Below are 20,594 nucleotides of genomic sequence, written 5' to 3'. Positions count from 1 at the left end.
TGTTGAATTGGTTGAGACACTATGAGATACTCATTGAAAAACTATAGCAAAAATTGCTGCAAAATGTCCTGCAAAACAGTTTAATAAACTTTTCCCATGTTCTTATGGTAGAACCTGTGATGGAATGAAAAATCAAAATGTGTGGTCCACGCACTGCCTTGCCAGAGAAAGAAGATATGTGTGCCACGCAGGTGAACAATAAAGAACAAGTGGTTTAGTCTTTTTAAACCCAGACTACATACGTACAATGTACTCAGTCACATCAACTCACATGATGTCCTTTTATGCGAGATTTAAAATAGTATTTCCTTTGTCCATATGGATAAATTCCTTCCAGCAGCTCATGAAGCAGGAACACTCTTCAAACTGTGTCTCTCTCAATCTGCTTCACTTTTCCAACTGTCTCTGCGCCTGCTTAGCTCAAGCTTGAACAAAATTGCAACAGTATCAAAAACTCCCAGGCTTAACCAGCTCGCCAGACATGGCCCAACCAATCAGATTCATTCATCTTATTTTGCCGTTGACACACACAAACACACACAGACATTAAATGATTTCTTACATATCGTAACAGAACCAATTAGAAAATGACATTTATTACCCAGGAACAGAAGTTGTATCACATAGTGTAATAAATTCCTTATTGATGGAGGAGTTTAGGACCCAGAGGGAGCCGGCGGGTGAGTGGCCCGGAAGAAAGAGAAGCGAGTGGGGCTCTATGGCTCTGGAAAGACTGTCCAGTTGACTCCGGATCTGGCTTTCTTGCATCTTTGATTCCTGCTGGGCATTGGCTTAATCCCTGCAATGCTTTAGACTGAGAGCAGGCATTTGTAATACATAGATGGCATTAAATGCTGAAGCCCAAGAAGCCCTGCAGCTTTAAATAAGGGTCTCGGGCTCTTTGCAGAGGCAATGGAGGCAGGCAATCTGATTTCCTAGAGGAAGAGGAAGAAAGTCGGGATATGGGATTTCTTCCCCTCCTGAATGGAAGCCACCAGGTGAGTCTCTTTGTATTGATACAAGAATTTGAGCTTTCTTTGGGTCCATCTACACAGTTGCATTAGTGCAGTTTGATGTCACTTTAACTGCAGTGACTCAAGGCTATTGTATACACATATAATATTGATAATAATAGTAGAATGTAATACAATATAATACTACTAATAATAGAGTATAATAATTATATTTTATATATTACATGTGATATTACTAATAATTGCAGTATAGTGGTCTAGAACAATATATATATATATAAAAGGATAAAAAAATTTCGGCCTAGGACAAAACAACAAAACTACACATCCCAGAAACACTAAACTTGGCAACACAACCCCTCATCCATGCCTCTACGTTCATACAACAAAAAGAAAAGAAAAATAAAGTCCTAATTAGAGGGAAAGGAATAATTGTTTTTTTATCCAATTGCTGCCAGTTACAAGGCTAAACTCTGCCCACTTGGTCTCCTAACAACCTACTCAGCCCAGGGGACAGGCACAGTTAGGCCTCAGGCCTCTTCCACACTGCCTATAAAATACAGATTATCTGATTTTAACTGGATTATATAACCCTTCCACACAGCTATATTACCCATTTATAATCTTATATTATCTGCTTTGAACTGCATTATCTTGAGTCCACACTGCCAGATAATTCTCTTCAGTGTGCATTTTATACAGCTGTGAAGAAAGGGCCTCATATAATCCAGTTCTAAGCATATAATATAAGATTATAAATATACAGTAGAGTCTCACTTATCCAACATAAACGGACCGGCAGAACGTTGGATAAGAGAAAATGTTGGATAATAAGGAGGGATTAACGAAATGCCTATTAAACGTCAAATTTCGTTATGATTTTACAAATAAAGCACCGAAACATCATGTTTTACAACAAATCAACAGAAAAAGCAGTTCAATACACGGTAACGTTATGTAGTAATTACTTTATTTACGAATTTAGCACCAAAACATTGCAGTGTATTGAAAACATTGACTACAAAAGCATTGACTACGAAAAGGCCGACTGTGTTGGATAATACAGAACATTGGATAAGTGGAGGTTGGATAAGCGAGACTCTACTGTAATACTAATAATAATACAGTATAATAATTATATTTTATATATTACATGTGATGTTACTAATAATATTGCAGTATAGTGGTGTAGTACAATATATAATATACAATGCTAATATTGTGCTACGCTAATAATATAATATACTGTATGTAGTAATTACTGTATTTACAAATTTAGCATCAAAACATCACAATGTATTGAAAACATTGACTACAAAAACACACACTGCATTGGATAATACAGAACGTTGGATAAGTGAAGGTTGGATAAGCGAGACTCTACTGTACTGTATTGTAATACAACATAATACTAATAATAATACAATATAATAATATAATAAATATGTATTATATATTACATGCAGTACTGCAGTATAGTTGTATAGTACAATATAGTAATATATGATACTGATATTGCGCTATGCTAATAATAGATATATTGTATGTATATATAACTTGTAAGCTGCCCTGAGTCCCCTTTGGGGCGAGAAGGGCGGGATATAAATGTTGTAAATAAATAACTAATGCTAAAGATTCATTGGAGTTGTTGATGCACCTATACTCTTTGACGGACAAAGCTAGAGACCTTGTGAAACTGTAACTCCTATGAATTCATAACATTGAGCCATGGTAGCTAAAGTGGTGTCAAATTGCATTAGCTCTACTGTGTAAATGCACCCTTTGCTGTGTTTGTCCTATGAAATCTTTGGAAACAGCAGGTATTATCATTTTGCTGGATACTTGGAACATGTGGTCTTGATATATATACACTGACATATAAAATCCAGATTATCTGCTTTGAACTGGATTATATGACAGTGTAGATTCAGGTCCTTCCACACAGCAATGCAGATTCAACCCTAGACAGTAGACACTATGCTTCTATGATGCAGCCTTGAATGTCATTAGCTTTTTAGCTACTGCATTATGCTGCTGACTTATGTTCATCTTGTGGTCTACTTAGGTCCCTTCCACACAGCTGAAGAACATCCCACATTATCTGCTTTGAACTGAAATATATGCTAGTGTGGACTCAGATAACCCAGTTCAAAGCAGATATTGTGGGTTATCTGATTTGATAACCTGGGTTATGTGGCAGTATTGAAGGGGGCTTACTAATCTTACCCTGATGATATTTTAAATAACTTTTCTTCCCTCTTTAGGATTTCCCATTTTAAACTCTAAAATGTCCAAGATGGAGAGGGAGGAAGAAATAAGCAGAACAACTCCCCAAAATCCCAGGGAAAGCAATAATCCAGATGACATTAGGTCAGGTAAGGAACTTGTTGGAGGAAAAGTATACATGGAAAGATATATTTGTTAAAACTGTTGTTGTTGTTATTGTTATTGTTATGTCTTTGTATTCTGCCTTTTTCACCATGATGGGATTCAAAGTGGTTAACAACCCGTTTAAAACAATACGACTTAGAAAACGGGTGAGAAGGGCAGGGTATAAATGTTGTAAATAAATAAATAAAATTGTACAAGATTAATGAAAGTATAAAGGGGCCGTGGTAGCACAGCGGGTTAAACCGCTAGCTGCAGGAAATCTGCTGACCGAAGGGTTGGCAGTTCGAAGCTGTGAGTCGAGATGAGCTGTTAGCCCAAGCTTCTGCCAACCTAGCAGTTCAGAAGCATCCAATGCGAGTAGATCAATAGGTACTGCCCCGGCGGGAAGATAAAAGGGCTTCTCATGCAGTCATGCCGGCAAAACAAGATCAGAGATGTCTTTGGACAACAGACTCCTTGACATGGAAAAATAGAACAAGACCACCTCCACATGGTCAGTGTTGAGCATCGCATCTAGACATCAGAGATGAAAAAATGGAAGGCCTTTACCTTTGTCTGTGTATTGTATGTTGTTGTGTTCACTGTGTAAAAGACATTGAAGGTTTGCCTTATATGTGTACTGTAATCTGCTCTGAGTTCCTCCGGGAAGATAAAGCGGAATATAAATAAAATGTATTATTATTATTATTATTATTATTATTATTAATAATAATAATAATAATAATAATAATAATATGAGTCCCTTTCGGGGTGAGAAGGGCGGAATATAAATGTCGCTAATAAATAAATAAATAAATGATTTTAAAAACAATTGAATTAAGGTGCATCTACATGGTATAATTAATCCAGTTTGACATTGCAACCATCTGTTCAACACAGGAGATCCATTTTTATGTAACCATTTTTATTGTTATTTGAATACCAATCATTAATCAAAAGTAATAATGCAAACATTTTTGCATTATATCAAAACATAGAAGGATGTGAGACAAACTTCATTTCTTTTTTAATTAATCAAAAATAATCTAAAATACAGTTTCGCATATAGGGTACAATTGCAAAAGTAGGCTATGTGTGTGGCACAGGAATTAGAGTATGGATGGCAAAGGGCAACATTCTTTTAAAATGTAATAAAGAAATGTAATCTACCAATTATTAAATTAAGTCCTCCTCACCTAGCTTGAGATCTCCAAGTGCCACTACCAGAAAGGGTAAATACAGGCAACCCCTGTGTTAAGAACATCTCACATTTGACTCATAGTTAAGAACGAGGGTGAGACAACAGGAAGTGAGAGAAATCTAACCCAAGGAAGAAAATTTTTCAAAATTCAATTATCACAGCGACAGAAAGTGAGGAGACAGCAAAACAAACACCACAGGGGCATCCTTCCCTGTGCCATCCAAAGCTTATGTATGTATGTGTATGTATGTATGTATGCATGCATGCATGTGTGTGTGTATATATATATATGGCAGGTGTTAAACTTGAAGCCACGTATGACCATAGCATCGTACAAGAGTCCAGAGTAGAGGCAAACAATTTATTGCAAAAAAAAAAAAAACCACACAAAAGATAAATAGTAAAAAGCAAGGATAAGGAAATGTGTAGAATCCAAAAAGTCAGCAATCAATTGTCTCTTGTAAATCCAAATGCAAGACAGTCCAAAGATAGTCCCAAAATACAAAGGCCGCTTAAATCCATAAGCAAAACTTGAACAAGGATACAAAACAAGAACATGAAAAACTTCCAAAATGCTTGAATCCCAAAACCAAGACTTGAAACAGTAATTAGAGAACCCAGGCCTAGCTGTACTTGAAAGCCACGTTGCCTGAACTGAAATCAGAGTGTCCATTAGTTCCTAATAAACAGACATAAAAGCGTTACGTCTGCCCTGAAATTTCTGCTTCCCATGAAGCCACGTTGATCTACGAAGCTGGCTATCTGCTCTAATCTGCAAATGTACCTTCTTGCTGAGGTCAGTATCACCAGGTGCTTTCCTTTGAGAGTTTCTCATCAATTCATCTTCTTTAGACTTCTTATCTACAGAGGATGATTCCAACTCCTGTGCCTGGCCTTGAGGTTCAGAGGCAGTTACATTCTCAGGCCCTGCATCCGTGCCTGCATCTCTATCAGACACGGTTTCACTTTCTTGGCTTGCATCAGAATGAATCCCAGGAAAGCCCACAATCCAGTCTGACTCTTAAGTCATCAGGGAACCCATCAGCCCCTGGCTGTTGTGACTGCTGCTGAGCTACAACAATTGTAACTTGAGTGCCTGTATAAGGCTACTTGGACAATGATTATTTTCCTGATTAAAATGGCTTAGTAAATCCCTAACATGCTTTCTCTCTTTCTCTTAGAAATGAGTCTCACAGAGGACACCATGGCTTCTGCTGCCATTACTGTTGCCACAGCCGCAGTAGCGGCAGTCAAGACTGTCATAGGGATCCATGCTCGCATTTTCACAAGGCTGGCCACTCGCCGGAAATTGCACCGACGAAACAGTGACGACATGGAGGAGCTGGAGAAGATGGTGGAAAATGCAGCCACCTTGCGCCTCCGGGCGGTTGTGGAATCTAGCATAGACTCTTTGAGGAGCATGCTGTGTTCCTGCCTCTTCCAGTCACCCGCGGTCCTCGCCGGACTCATAGACGAGCTTTACATCATGGAGAGGGCTTTCTGGGTGCAGCCGGGCCGATCCGAATGGTGGGAAAAGGTGGTCTTGCCCCACTGGGGGGACCCGCTCTGGCAGGAAAACTTCAGGATGAGCCGTCGGACTTTTATGGAGCTGTGCGACATGCTGAGGCCCGTCCTGGAGCGGCAGACCACAAACATGCGAGCCCCAATCACCGTCGAGAAGCAGGTGGCCATCGCGATCTGGAAGCTGGCCACTCCAGATAGCTACCGTTCAGTGGCGGAGTGTTTCGGCGTTGGGCGCTCCACGGTTTCGAGGATCGTCATGGAGGTTTGCCAAGCTCTCTACGACGTGTGCCACCACGTGGTCCACCTGACCCATCCTCAGGCGGTGATGAAAGGCTTTGCAGCCAAGGGATTTCCACACTGCATTGGGGCCATCGATGCGACGCACATCCCGATCATCGCTCCGGCTCACAGAGCAACCGAGTACATCAATAGCAAGGGCTATTACTCCATGGTCTTGCAAGCCTTGGTGGACCACCAAGGACAGTTCACCGATGTCTACGCAGGGCGATCTGGGAAAGTCCATGATGCGAGGATCTTCCGTAGCTCTCCCATCTTCCGCGCCATGAATCAGGGCACATTTAGTCCTGACAGGACGATGAACATGGAGGGCGAGGAAGTGAAGCCCGTGATCCTTGGAGACTTGGCTTACCCACTTCTGCCCTGGTTGATGACTCCCTACAGCGGCCACTTGGACACCCGTAAACAACTGTTCAACGACACTCTTGGTCGCTGCCGGACAGTTGTGGACTACGCTTTTGAGCGCCTCAGGGGCCGTTGGCGGTGCCTCCTCTCCCGCTTAGACGTGAGGGAGCGCTATGCTCCCAGGGTCATTGTGGCCTGCTGCATCCTACACAACATTTGCGAGGCCAAAGGAGAGCCCCTCCAGGACGGGTGGGAAGAGGTAGTGAGGTCCGTCTCCAGATCTTACCAGCAGCCGGAACGACAGCCCATGTATGTGTCAAACCCACATGCTCGGGAGGTCAGGGATCTTTTTAGTTCATACATGGAACAGAGAGAACGGAGAATGCAGGTCTAACTCTCTCCTCCTTTTTCTCCAGAGAAATTCTTGTATTTTTGCACAATCTATATATATAAAAGAGTGATGGCATCAGGGCAGCGGACAAAACAACAAAACTACAGGCCCCCAACCTCGAAATTTGACAACACAACCCATCATTCACGGCTCTAGGTTGATACAACAAAAAGAAAAGAAAAATAAAGTCCTAATTACAGGGAGAGGAATAATAGTTTTTATCCAATTGCTGCCAGCTTGAAGGCTAAGCTCCACCCACTTGGTCTCCTAGCAACTCACTCAGCCCAGGGGACAGGCACAGCTAGGCCTCACTTAGGCTTCTTCCACAGATTATCAGATTTTAACTGGATTATATGGCAGTGTAGACTCAAGGCCCTTCCAAACAGCTATATAACCCATTTAGAATCTTATATTATCTGCTTTGAACTGGATTATCTTGACTCCACACTGCCATATAATCCACTTCAGTGTGCATACTAAACATAAAGACAACTATACAACAGACATTCAATACCACCACTACCTCAACAATTTCTCAACAACACCACCAGACAACGCCACAGCAACGCGTGGCTGGGCACAGCTAGTACCTTTATAAGACACAATAGAAGTAAGGGGGATGATTTTATTTATTTATCAGAAGCGAACTGAGGGTATAATGTGTTTAAAAAACACAGTCAAAGCTTGACATTATACTAGATTTCCCTTGAACAGAAGCTGGCCCCTTGGAGTGGCTCTGGTGTCGCTGTAAGAAAGTCCTCCATTGTGCATTGTAGCAGGGCTCAGACTGCATTGGAGTACTGTATATACTCGAGTATAAGCCCTTTTTTAAGACTGAAAAAGCCCCCCTCGGCTTATACTCGGGTGAGGGTCCTGGTTGGCTTATATTTGGGTCAGCATATACTTGAGAATATATGGTACATTTATTATTTTTCTCTATTTTTACAGTAGAGTCTCACTTATCCAAGCTAAATGGGCCAGCAGAACGTTGGATAAGCGAATATGTTGGATAATAAGGAGGGATTAAGGAAAAGCCTATTAAACATCAAATTAGGTTATGTTTTTACAAATTAAGCACCAAAACATGATGTTATACCACAAATTTGACAGAAAAAGTAGTTCAATACACAGTAATGCTATGTAGAAATTACTGTATTTATGAACTTGGCACAAAAATATAATGATGTATTGAAAACATTGACTACAAAAAAGCATTGGATAATCCAGAATGTTGGATAAGTGAGACTCTACTGTATTGGTATTATTACATTTACTATTTTTCTCTATTATTATTGCTACTATTACATTTATTTTACTCTATTTTTATTATTATTATTAATAATACATTTATTATTTCACTCTGATCTTATTATATTTATTATTTTACTCTATATATTACTACATGTATTATTTTCCTGTATTTATTATTATTATTATTATTATTATTATTATTATTATTATTATTATTATTATTATTATTACTGTGTATACTCGAGTATAAGCCTAGATTTTCAGCCCTTTTTTAAGACTGAAAAAGCCCCTCTCAGCTTATACTCGGGTGAGGGTCCTGGTTGGCTTATATTTGAGTCAGCTTATACTCGAGAATATATGGTACATTTATTATTTTTCTCTATTATTATTGGTATTATACATTTATTATTTTTCTCTATTATTGTTGCTACTATTACATTTATTTTACTCTACTTTTATTATTATTAATACAGTAGAGTCTCACTTATCCAAGCCTCGCTTATCCAAGTTTCTGGATTATCCAAGCCATTTTTGTAGTCAATGTTTTCAATATATCGTGATATTTTGGTGCTAAATTCGTAAATATAGTAATTGCAACATAACATTACTGCGTATTGAACTGCTTTTTCTGTCAATTTGTTTGTAAAACATGATGCTTTGGTGCTTAATTTGTAAAATCATAACCTAATTTGATGTTTAATAGGCTTTTCCTTAATCCCTCCTTATTATCCAACATATTCGCTTATCCAAGCTTCTGCCGGCCCGGTTAGCTTGGATAAGTGAGACTCTTCTGTAATACATTTATTATTTCACTCTGATCTTATTATTATATTTATTATTTTACTCTGTTTATTACATGTATCATTTTCCTGTATTTATTATTATTAATATTACATGTATTATTTTACTCTATTATTATTAAAAGGATACATAAGTACATTTACATTGAAGAAGATGAGAATAATGATTTAATCAGAGTTGGACAATCTTATCTTAAATTAGAGCTTTATGTAAATATTCAAAAACATTTAACCTACTGATGCCTCAATTAATGTAATTTTATTGGTATCTGTTTTTATTTCTGAAATTTACCACTCTCGGCTTATACTGGAATCAATGTTTTCCCAGTTTTTTTGTTGTAAAATTAGGTGCCTCGGCTTATATTTGGGTCGGTTTATACTCGAGTATATATGGTAAGTGGATTGTAACATAACCGGATGTCCCCTGGGCAATGTATTTGTACACGGCTGATTCTCTCACACTAGAACCAGATCTACCCTTGCACTTTGCTAATCTGCTGCTGAATACATATGCCTAGTGGTTTCCATGGCTGAGGGGAGATTCAGATTGGAGACCAGCACTGTAGAATTAATGCAGTTTGAAACCACTTTAACTGCCATGGCTCCATGCTGTCGAATCACGAGAGCTTTAGGGGCTCTTTGGAAAAGAAGGATAAAGACCTTGTACATCTACAACTCCCATGATTCCATAGCATTAAGCCATGGTAGTTAAAGCAGGGTCAAGCTGCATTAATTCTATAGTGTAGATGCACCCTTAGAATGCAATTTACCCAATTTGATGGCAAGTACCTGCATTTCAAGTGATTTCAACTCTATGTAACAAAATTTGAAAAAATTATGTTGCTGGTTTGACAGTGTTATTTCCTGTTTAATTGTGTGCTACTCACTTTGAAAGTACAGTAGAGTCTCACTTATCCAACACTCACTTATCCAACGTTCTGGATTATCCAATGCATTTTTGTAGTCAATGTTTTCAATACATTGTGATATTTTGGTGCTAAATTTGTAAATACAGTAAATACTACATAGCATTACTACGTATTGAACTACTTTTTCTGTTAAATTTGTATAACATGATGTTTTGGTGCTTAATTTGTAAAATCATAAAGTAATTTGACGTTTAATAGGCTTTTCCTTAATCCCTCCTTATTATCCAACATATTCGCTTATCCAACATTCTGCCGGCCCGTTTATGTTGGATAAGTGAGACTCTACTGTAGTTGTTATACTCCAGAGATGTCATTTTTGGGGCTGTTAGAAAATATTGTTGGGATTCTGTGAGATATTCATTGAAAAACTAGAGCAAAATGTGCTGCAGGATGTCCCGCAAAAACAAGGTTTTTTTCTGGTTTAATAAACTTTTTTATGATAGAATCAATAAAGAAATGGCATTTATAACCCAGGAACAACAATTGTGTTATATCATATAATGATAATAATAAAAATAATACGACAGTCTACATCCACCAGTCCCGCTGTAGGACCTAGGGATTTCCAGAGAAACATGTGAAATGAAACAAACTGGATCAGGTAAACTTTCCATAAAATAAATTTAAAAATATTTTGAGCCTTCTACCAATTATTCAAAAAGGATTATTCCAAAATTGTTCATTTATTGACCCCCTCTTGCTGCTACTTTGCCTGTTTAGGCAGCACATATTATTAACAACCACCATGTCAGACTACACAGAGAAGCCATTGAAATCCACAAACTTGTGGACAATTTCAACAGAAAGGAGGAAACCATGAAAATGAACAAAATCTGGCTACAAGTATTTAAAAAAAACTCTAAAATCAGAACAGTAAATAAGGAACAACATTCTGAAAATGGGAATTCCAGACATGAAACAATCAGGGCCAGGTAACACCTCCTAACAAAGGATTCCCTCAGGCAGGAAGCAGCCACGCTTTGAAGCTGCAATGTTATTCAATGCTAAACAAGGTGATTAACTGTAACATTCACTCTTGCCTCAAACAGACAAGAGTTCTTTCTCCCACCCTGGACATTCCACAGATACATAAACCCCACTTGCCTAGTTTCCAACAGACCTCACAACCTCTAAGGATGCCTATCATAGATGTGGGTGAAACGTCAGGAGAGAATGCTTCTGGAACATTGCCGCACGGCCCGGAAAATCACAGCAACCCAGCTCTGTTGCCCTTTGGCAAAATAAATTATTCCCTTTCCTCCAGTTTATGATTTTCAGATGCAAGTGCTCCCATTGTATTCAGTCAGGATCTTATTTTCTAACCTCCTCTGCCTCAGTCAGTGCTCTTGAGGTTTTCAGTCAGGTCCGCCCACTTCTTCAGGGGGCGTGGCCCAAACGCAAAAGTCCATCACCAAGCCCCGCTGCCCTTGGACCAATCAGAGCTCACCACCGAAAAGCTGTCATTTTTCCAAAGGCAGGAGAAGCTGCGAGGATAGTATACTATGAAACATTTGAAAGTGCTTTGTCCCTGCCTGATTCAGAAGCTAAGCAGGGCCAGCCCTGGCTGGCACTTGGATGGGTGTCCAAAACTCGTCACTTATTTCAACTTGGAAGGAAGATTAGTAATTCCCCAGTCTTCATAATGAGTCGGTCTTCATGTCAGCACAGCACTCTATTTATAGTGTTTATGTGTATGAGAGGACCGAAACAGGCCCATTTAATACTATTTTAATCCGTCATATAATCCGCCTCCATTATGATCAAGAGAGGGTTTTCACCCATCGGGAAGTCTGTTTAGGTATTGAGCATATGACGTCTGTTGATAACAAATGTAAGAGCAATAAATCCGAGGCGTTTTTAGTCGAGTAATTCGGGAATTGGGCGCTTTTAAAAGGATGCCTGGCTGTAATTACTGAAGAAACGAGAGCAATAGATTTCTTCTCAGTGAAGAAACAGTTCATATTTCGGGCTCTTGTTTGAACTAGGTTATAAAATGGGGATTTCCTGATTTATTTCGTGGATTGGCTTGGTTTCTCTCCGATATAAAGGATGGTATTTTCGTTTGACACATTCCAGAGGGTGGTTTCTTCAGCCATTCCGTTTCTTTGACAGGGAAAAGAGAAGCAGAGAAAAAAGGCGGGAAACTGAGGCGCCATGTCTGCTTCTCCTTCAAAAGGCGCCCAGAGAGAGATCCCATTAACCGCGGATCCCCTCACCTGCCTTTTATTCAGCACCAAAAACAAAACACACATTTATTAGCATTATAAAGACTCGCTGCAGGTTGAAGACAGAAACCTCATAGGTCTAATAGTAAAAAACGTCCTGTCCATTTGGTTGTTTATGTGTTTTAGGTTAAATAACAATTTGTAGTCTTTGAATGTGGTGAGCGGCTTTGAGTATTGTTCAAGAGGAGAAAGGGGATGATAAATATTAAATAGTAGTAGTAGTAGTAATAATAATAATAATAATAATAATAATAATAATAATAATAATAATAATAATAATATCATCACACTTGGGAAGTGTTCGACTTGTGATTTTGTGAAACGAAATCCAGCATATCTATCTTGTTTGCTGTGTCATACAATAAAATAATAATATCCAACTCTTTCATCTGGGACAGGGAAAAAGGATAAAAAGTTCCCAGTTCACTCCAATAGTCTAAAGTACAGTAGAGTCTTACTTATCCAATGTAAACGGGCTGGCAGAATGTTGGATAAGCAAATATGTCGGATAATAAGGAGAGATTAAGGAAAAGCCTATTAAACATCAAATTAGGTTATGATTTTACAAATTAAGCACCAAAACATGTTATACAACAAATTTGACAGAAAAAGTAGTTCAATACACAGTAATGCTATGTATTAATTACTGTATTTACAAATTTAGCACCAAAATATCATGATGTATTGAAAACATTGACTACAAAAATGCATTGGATAATCCAAAATGTTGGATAAGCGAGTGTTGGATAAGTGAGACTCTACTGTAATTCCCTTAAAAACTTGTCTTTTTGTGTCATATTTATGCATATTATATTTATATAATGTGGTGAGCGGCTTTTGGGTCTCTTTCTAAAGGAGAAAGAGGATTATCATAAAAATAAAATAGTAATAAGAGAAAGAATAATAATAGTATCCAACTCTTCCATAGCAATTTGTAGTCTTTTGAATGTGGCAAGCGGCTTTGAATGTTCAAAGGGAGGAAGGGGATTATCATAAATATTAAATAGTAATAATTATAATAAAAATAGTATCCAACTTGTTCCATCTGGGACAGGGAAAAAAGGATAAAACGTTCCTAGTTCTCTCCAGTAGATAGATGAAAAGCAGGCATTGAAAACTTGAGCGGGAAATAATTACACCTCTTTGAAAAAAAATCTATATTAGGAAAAGGGATGTGTCTTTGTGTGTACGTACATGTACATATATAAAGCTGTCACTCATATATATATATATATATATATATATATATATATATATATGACATGCACTGTGAAATAATTCTAGTACAAGGAGTGTTTACATATACAGTAGAGTCTCACTTATCCAACACTCGCTTATCCAACGTTCTGGATTATCCAACACATTTTTGATATTTTGGTGCTAAATTCATAAATACCGTAATTACTACATAGCATTACTGCGTATTGAACTACTTTTTCTGTCAGATTTGTTTTATAACATGATGTTTTGGAGCTTCATTTGTAAAATCATAACCTAATTTGATGTTTAATAGGCTTTTCCTTAATCCCTCCCTATTATCCAACATATTCGCTTATCCAACATTCTGCTGGCCCATTTATGTTGGATAAGTGAGACTCTACTGTATTAGGAAAAGGGATGTGTCTCGTGTGTACATGTACATATAAAAATCTGTCACTTATATATATAGATAGGAGACATGCACTGTGAAATAATTCTAGTAAAAGGAGTGTTTACATATATATACATCTGTACTGTAAATATACACACAGATCTAGAGTCTAAGATAATTCCCTCAAGAACCTGTGTTTTTCTGTCGTATTTATACATATATATCTATATATGCGCATAAATTCAGTGCAGATTTAAATATTTGTATAGATACATCTAAAAAGATATCCCCAGTCTTATACAAGAAGCGGCGTTGAGGTGTCCTTGAGGCGCTGTTCTCTCATTGGTGGAGGATTCTGGGCCAATAGGAAGGCGGATCCTGATTTGCACCAATCACAGCCAGGGCGGCCCCCTCAGGGAGGGTATAAAAGAGCGCCCTGTAGCACCTCAGGGCGCAGTTTCGTCGTCTTCGAGGAAGAGAAAGGAAGGCAGAAATAGAGAGAAGCGATAGGCAAGAGCGGAGCAGCAATGTCAGGTCGCGGGAAGACGGGCGGTAAGGCGCGGGCCAAGGCCAAGTCGCGCTCCTCAAGGGCCGGTCTCCAGTTCCCCGTGGGGCGCGTCCACCGCCTCTTGCGCAAGGGCAACTACGCTGAGCGCGTCGGCTCCGGGGCGCCTGTTTACCTAGCCGCCGTTCTTGAGTACCTCAGCGCAGAGATCCTCGAGCTGGCCGGGAACGCCGCCCGCGACAACAAGAAGAGCCGCATCATCCCCAGGCACCTCCAGCTCGCCATCCGCAACGACGAGGAGCTCAACAAGCTGCTCGGCGGCGTCACCATCGCCCAGGGCGGCGTCTTGCCCAACATCCACGCCGTCCTGCTCCCCAAGAAGACCGAGCCCCCCGCCCACTCCTCGGCCTCCGCCCCCACCACCAAGCCCCGCGGAGCACCAGCGGCGGGAGGGAGCGGCGCCAAGGGACCTGCCGCCGGCAAGGGGCCCAAGCCCGGCCTCAAGCCCCAGGCAGCGTCCCTCGCCGTCTAGTTAGGGAAGGAAGGAAGGACCAAGATGTTAAACAGACCCAAAGGCTCTTTTCAGAGCCACCGCAACAGCCCCAAGGGAGAGCTGAGGAACACTTCTCCCTTGCATCTCCAGCCATACCGAGAGGGAAAGTGCTCCACATTCAAAGTACAGGGCTCTTCCTTAGAAATAGCTGCTGGCCCCAATACTTCAGGAAAAAGCACATGATAAGCCAGAACGACATGCAAGTGCAGGCATGGGCAAACTTGGGCCCTTTAGTCATTTTGGACTTCAACTCCCACAATTCCTAAGTACTGGCTGTTAGGTATGGTGAGAGTTGAAATCCAAAATAAAGTGCCCAAGTTTGTCCCATGTTTGCTACTTAACAGCTAGAACATTTGGAAATGCGTTGTTAAAGGCCTTCATGTCCAGAATCACCGAGTTGGCAGTGAATTTTTCCAGGCTATATAGCAATGTTCCAGAAGCATTTTCTCATGACGTTTTGCCCACATCTAAGGCAAGCATCCTTAGGTTGTTGAAGTCTGTTGGAAACTAGGCAAGTGGGGTTTATATATCAAAGGTCCAGGGTGGGAGAAGGAACTCTTGTCTGTTGGAGGCAAGTGTGAATGTTTCAAGTAATCACCTTGATTAGCATTGAAAAGCCTTGCAGTTTCAAAGCCTGTGATTCCTTCCTGGGGGAATCCTTTGTTGGGAGATGTTAGCTGGTCCTGGTTGGGAATTCCAGACATGAAATCAGGGCTAGCTAGCACCTCCCAACAAAGGACTCTCCCATGCAGCAACCAGCCAGACTTTGAAACTGCAATGCTATTCAATACTAATCAAGCTGGCCAATTACAAAATTTACACTTGCCTCAAACAGGCAAGAGCTCTTTCTACCTCCCTGCACATTCCACAGATTTATGAACCTCACTTGTCTAGTTTCCAACAGACCTCACAACTTCTGAGGATGTCTGCCATAGATGTGGGTGAAATGTTAGGAGAGAATGCTTCTGGAACATGGCCATACAGCTCGGAAAACTCACAGCAACCCAAATTTGGAAATCTGTAACCTGTAAAGCGATGAGCTGCTGAACTTGCAGACTGAAAGGTCGCAGGTTCAAATCCGGGGAGCGGAGTGAGCGCCTGCTGTTAACTCTAGCTTCTGCCAACCTAGCAGTTCGAAAACATGCAAATGTGAGTAGATCAATAGGTACCGCTCCAGCGGGAAGGTAACGGCGCTCCATGCAGTCATGCCGGCCACATGACCTTGGAAATGTCTACGGAGAACGTCGGCTTTTCGGCTTAGAAATGGAGATGAACACCAACCCTCAGAGTCGGACACAACTGGACTTAACATCAGGGGAAACCTTTACCTTTACTTTACTTACTTTGAAAGTAGTCATATTCCAGAAACTTTGTTTTGGTGGCTGCCATTTTTAACCTTTCAATGTGCCATTTTTAATCCTTTGGTGCAGACCACAAAAACAAAGTTCTTGCAGTTTAACAAATGTTTCCCATGTTTTTATGATAGAATCAATTAGGAAATGACATTTATAACACAGGAACAAAAATCGTGTTTCATAGTGTAATGAATAACACATATGGGCACCAAGAGAACAAATGCAAGCACATAACATCACATTCCTCTTGTGCCTTCAACAGCTCATCAGGCAGAAAAGTGCATTGTTGGTCTGCGTTTTTCCAAAGAGTCTTTGCCACAGATTTCAACATATCTTCCATTGATAATAACCCTATTGCTTCTTCCATTGTAACTTTCCAGTTACTACAGAAAATCCTTTTAAAAAAGGGAAACAGCAAAGGTTTAGAATGTCTTTTATTCATAAGGTGTGTAGGACGGTTCTTTTCCAGAAAACCCCCTTTCTTGCAGAAATGAATGGCTCTTTTGGGGTCTCTATGGGTGCATCTATACACTGTAGATTTAATGCAATTTGATGCCCTTTAACAGCCATGGTTGTAATTTGGTGAGAGAAGGGCAAAAACATTGTCAAATTAATGTCTCGATCCATCAAGCCATATAGGAGCTTTTGTTGTACAAATGGGGGAACCAACTAACAAACACACACATTTTGATATACAGTAAAGGTAAATGTTTTCCCCTGACATTAAGTCCAGCCGTGTCCGACTCTGGGGGTTGGTGCTCATCTTTATTTCTAAGCCGAAGAACCGGCATTGTCCGTAGACACCTCCAAGGTCATGTGGCCGGCATGACTGCATGGAGTGCCGATACTTTCCCACCGGAGTGGTACCTATTGATCTCCTCACATTTGCATGTTTTCAAATTGCTAGGTTGGCATAAGCTGGGGCTAACAACGGGCGCTCACTCTGCTCCCTGGATTTGAACCTGCAACGTTTCGGTCCGTAAGTTCAGCAGCTCAGCGGTTTAAATCCTGCAACCATTCTGGGTGTTACAGTCCAAAAATAAAGTCAACCAAATCCTTTTTTTTCCAGGCTGTGGATTTTTATCCACCTCATATTGGATCTTTTGGTACATTGAGCTTTTCAGCCATTTATTTATTGTACAAAGAAAGCCAAGTAAAGTGTCAAAGCGTGTTCTTCCTTTTTTTTGGCTCGGCCCTTTTCCTACTAGAAACCTATAGTATATGGAGCCCAAAAGATGGCGCTGTAATACAATCAATGAAGGGATTGCAGGCAGAAGTCAGAGGCCTTGCTAGACCTGATGCAGAGACTTTGGCAGCAAACTTTGGAAGAGATGAAGAAAGTCTGTAAATACCCGGCCTACTAATTTCTACAGGTGAGAGGGTTAAGTATGCTCCTGCCCCTATCCCATGGATGCATTCAGTGCTTGGATAAAGTTATATTTGTGGAATTGCAATTACCGAATTACATTTTAGGCTAGGCTGGAATCTGGTTAGGGTTCACTAAGTCAGGACTGTGGAGGCCCTGAGGCTGGATCCACACTGCCATATAATCCAGATCATCAAAGCAGGTAATCTGGATTTTATATGGCAGTGTAGAAGGGGTCTTAGGGATGACCTGTTGTTCACTACTAAAAGTATTTCCCAATAGCATAAGAGTACAGTAGAGTCTCGCTTATTCAACCTTCACTTATCCAACATTCTGTATTATTCAATGCAGTCTGCCTTTTAGTAGTCAATGTTTTTGTAGTCAATGTTTTCAATACATTGTGATGTTTTGGTGCTAAATTCATAAATACAGTAATTACTACATAACGTTACCATGTGTTGAACTGTTCTGTCGATTTGTTCTAAAACATGTTTTGGTGCTTATTTTGTAAATTCATAATGTAATTTGATGTTTAATAGGCTTTTCCTTAATCCCTCTTTATTATCCGACATTTTTGCGTATCCAACATTCTGCCGGCCCGTTTATGTTGGATAAGTGAGACTCTACTGTATCATGAAATTGAGTGAGGGATCGTCTTTTCTGATTTAGCCTTTTAGGCCTCTACTACACTGCCATGTAATATATAGATTATCTGCTTTGAACTAAAGTCTCTTTTTTGACAGGTTTTTTTTTTTGCCAGTGTGGGAATATGTTAGCCCTTTTTATATGTTGTCATTTTCTTGTTGACGTGCTTTATTGGATTGCACATTTTATTTGTAATTTAAAAATATATTTTAATCTAATTTTGTTAAGTAAAATGTTGTATGTTGCCTGAAACATTAGACTGCTATGTGATGCCTAGCTGTAGATCTTTGCAAACCTGAAAAGCCTGAAAAGTATCTTGGTACTCCTTGATAACTTTTTAAAAAAAGTCATTGCTAGAAAATACTTTTGTGAGGACACAAGTATTTACTTTTATTAAAAGCTCAGTGGGTTAAACTGCTAGCTGTAGGAAATCTGTCAACTGGAGGATTGGCAGTTCAAAGCCGTGAGTAGGGGTAAACTCCTGACTGTCATCCTTAGCTTGTGTCAACCTAGCAGTTCAAAAGCATGCAATGTGAGTAGATCAATAGGTACTGCCTCGGTGGGAGGATAAAGGCAACAGATCGGAGATCTGTATGGATAACAGATTCCTAGGCATGGGAGGACTGAACGAGAGCACCTTTCCATAACCAGAAGTTGAGGATCGCCTCCAGATGCCAGAGATGAAAAAGGGTAAAGACCTATACCTTTGTCTGTGTTATTGTATGTCGTTGTGTAAAAGGCATTGAATGTTTGCTCATATGTGCTCTGTAATCTGCTCTGAGTCCCTCTGGGGCAATAGAGCAGAATATAAATAAAGTGTATTATTATTATTAAAATATTTGTGCTCTATTTTGTATCCTGAGGTCTCAAAACAGAGTACAATAAAATCAAGTCAACTGATGTAGCCCAATTTTAAACAGTCAAATATAATGTAAACAGTGACTGAGAAACATGAAGGAATTTGACAAAATAAAACAAGATAATTTAAAAGCTACCGAAACAGTTTACAACCATTTAAAATTATACATTATGTGCAGATTGATTCAGATGAAATAAATTAGTTTTATGCAAGATTTCAGGTTCGCTGTTTAACTAGGTAAGACAAATAAGGAGGTTGAAGAGAAAAAATGGTTTAAAAAAATCTTCAATTAAGACTCAGTGATAAATAACATGAACATCAATCAAAATATACAATCATTTCAGAGTTCTAAAACATTCATATTGAAAAGACTCAGTAACAGCCTAACCAAAAAATATTGGTTTTTAGATCTGTTACTGGGTTTATTTAGGATGCTAATTCAGAAAATGCCATCGGATAGATGGCATAAGGTCTTGTATTTAGACACAGTTATCAATATTTTCTATTTTAATTGAATAGCATCATGTGCCTATTTATTGATGAAAAAATTATACAAAACACTTTTTCTTTGTACATATAAACTATTTCTAAATGGTCTTAGGTTTATTTCCGAAAAGAAAGAGGACAGACGGAGAGATCTTCAGTCTTATCTGCTAAAGGGGGTTCCTAAGACCATCAGAAATATGCGTTTTCTGGTAGTCTTTGGTGACCCCTCTGACACCCCCCTCGCAACCACCCCAGGGGTCTCGACCCCCAGGTTGAGAAACGCTGGTTTAGGGCTTTATAGGCTAAAGCCAATATTTTGAACTGTGCTCTGCACAGTAAGCCACTTGCTCAATACCGGTTTGAAAGTGCATGAAATGGCTAACGTAAATGTGGCATTAGACAAAACTGCCTCTTAGGGTTGTATGAATATAACACTTAGGTAACAATTTTTTGTTCCTAGGTTATGAATGTCAATTCCTAATTGGTTCTATCATAAAAAACATGGAAAAAGTTTATTCAACTGAAAAAACTTTGTTTTTGCGGGACATCTAGCAGCACATTTCACTATAGTTTTTCAATGAATATCTCATTGAGCCTCAATCAATTCAACATAGTTTGTGGCAGCCACAAAAATGAAGTTTCTGGAATATGACAACTACTTTCAAAGTAAGGACTGCACAATTAAACAGGAAATAACACTTTCAAATCAGGAAAAGAATTTTTAAAATTTTGTTACATGGTGTTACATGGGAAGTAAGGAAAGCATATGGGCTCACCTTAACTCACTAAGAAAGGCAGAATGTAAATGTAAACAATAATTTGCACTAAATCATCTTTGTAGTCGGTGATGGGAAGAAAATGATTTTTCATTGAAGCAAAGAATTATATTTTGGCCCAAGTGTCAAAGATGGATTGCAACTGCGCATG

At 39.4% G+C, this 20,594-nt stretch overlaps 2 protein-coding genes across 2 annotated transcripts; both read left to right on the top strand.

Moving 5' to 3' along the window:
- The first annotated feature begins 576 nt into the window (after nucleotides 1-576).
- LOC103278031 (uncharacterized) lies at nucleotides 577-10,555 on the top strand. The gene is made up of 3 exons (XM_008105629.3): nucleotides 577-998; nucleotides 3,239-3,349; nucleotides 5,727-10,555. The coding sequence occupies exons 2-3, from the start codon at nucleotides 3,262-3,264 to the stop codon at nucleotides 7,103-7,105; spliced, it is 1,467 nt and encodes a 488-aa protein (XP_008103836.2). The 5' UTR covers nucleotides 577-998; nucleotides 3,239-3,261; the 3' UTR covers nucleotides 7,106-10,555.
- Nucleotides 10,556-14,310: 3,755 nt separating this feature from the next.
- On the top strand, nucleotides 14,311-15,412 carry LOC100564706 (histone H2A). Its single transcript, XM_003217962.4, has one exon. The coding sequence runs from the start codon at nucleotides 14,426-14,428 to the stop codon at nucleotides 14,933-14,935; it is 510 nt and encodes a 169-aa protein (XP_003218010.2). The 5' UTR covers nucleotides 14,311-14,425; the 3' UTR covers nucleotides 14,936-15,412.
- Nucleotides 15,413-20,594: the final 5,182 nt, after the last annotated feature.

This window comes from Anolis carolinensis, chromosome 2 (genome assembly GCF_035594765.1).
Source record: "Anolis carolinensis isolate JA03-04 chromosome 2, rAnoCar3.1.pri, whole genome shotgun sequence".
In the NCBI taxonomy this organism is placed as follows: Eukaryota; Metazoa; Chordata; class Lepidosauria; order Squamata; family Dactyloidae; genus Anolis; species Anolis carolinensis.
This window is presented reverse-complemented; position numbering and strand designations above follow the sequence as displayed.

Bases quoted from the DNA above. Each gene is read 5' to 3' on its own strand.
- LOC103278031 (XM_008105629.3), top strand. From the start codon at position 3,262: ATGTCCAAGATGGAGAGGGAGGAAGAAATAAGCAGAACAACTCCCCAA. The intron at 3,350-5,726 runs GTAAGGAACTTG...TCTTTCTCTTAG, and splicing joins TCCAGATGACATTAGGTCAG to AAATGAGTCTCACAGAGGAC.
- LOC100564706 (XM_003217962.4), top strand. From the start codon at position 14,426: ATGTCAGGTCGCGGGAAGACGGGCGGTAAGGCGCGGGCCAAGGCCAAG.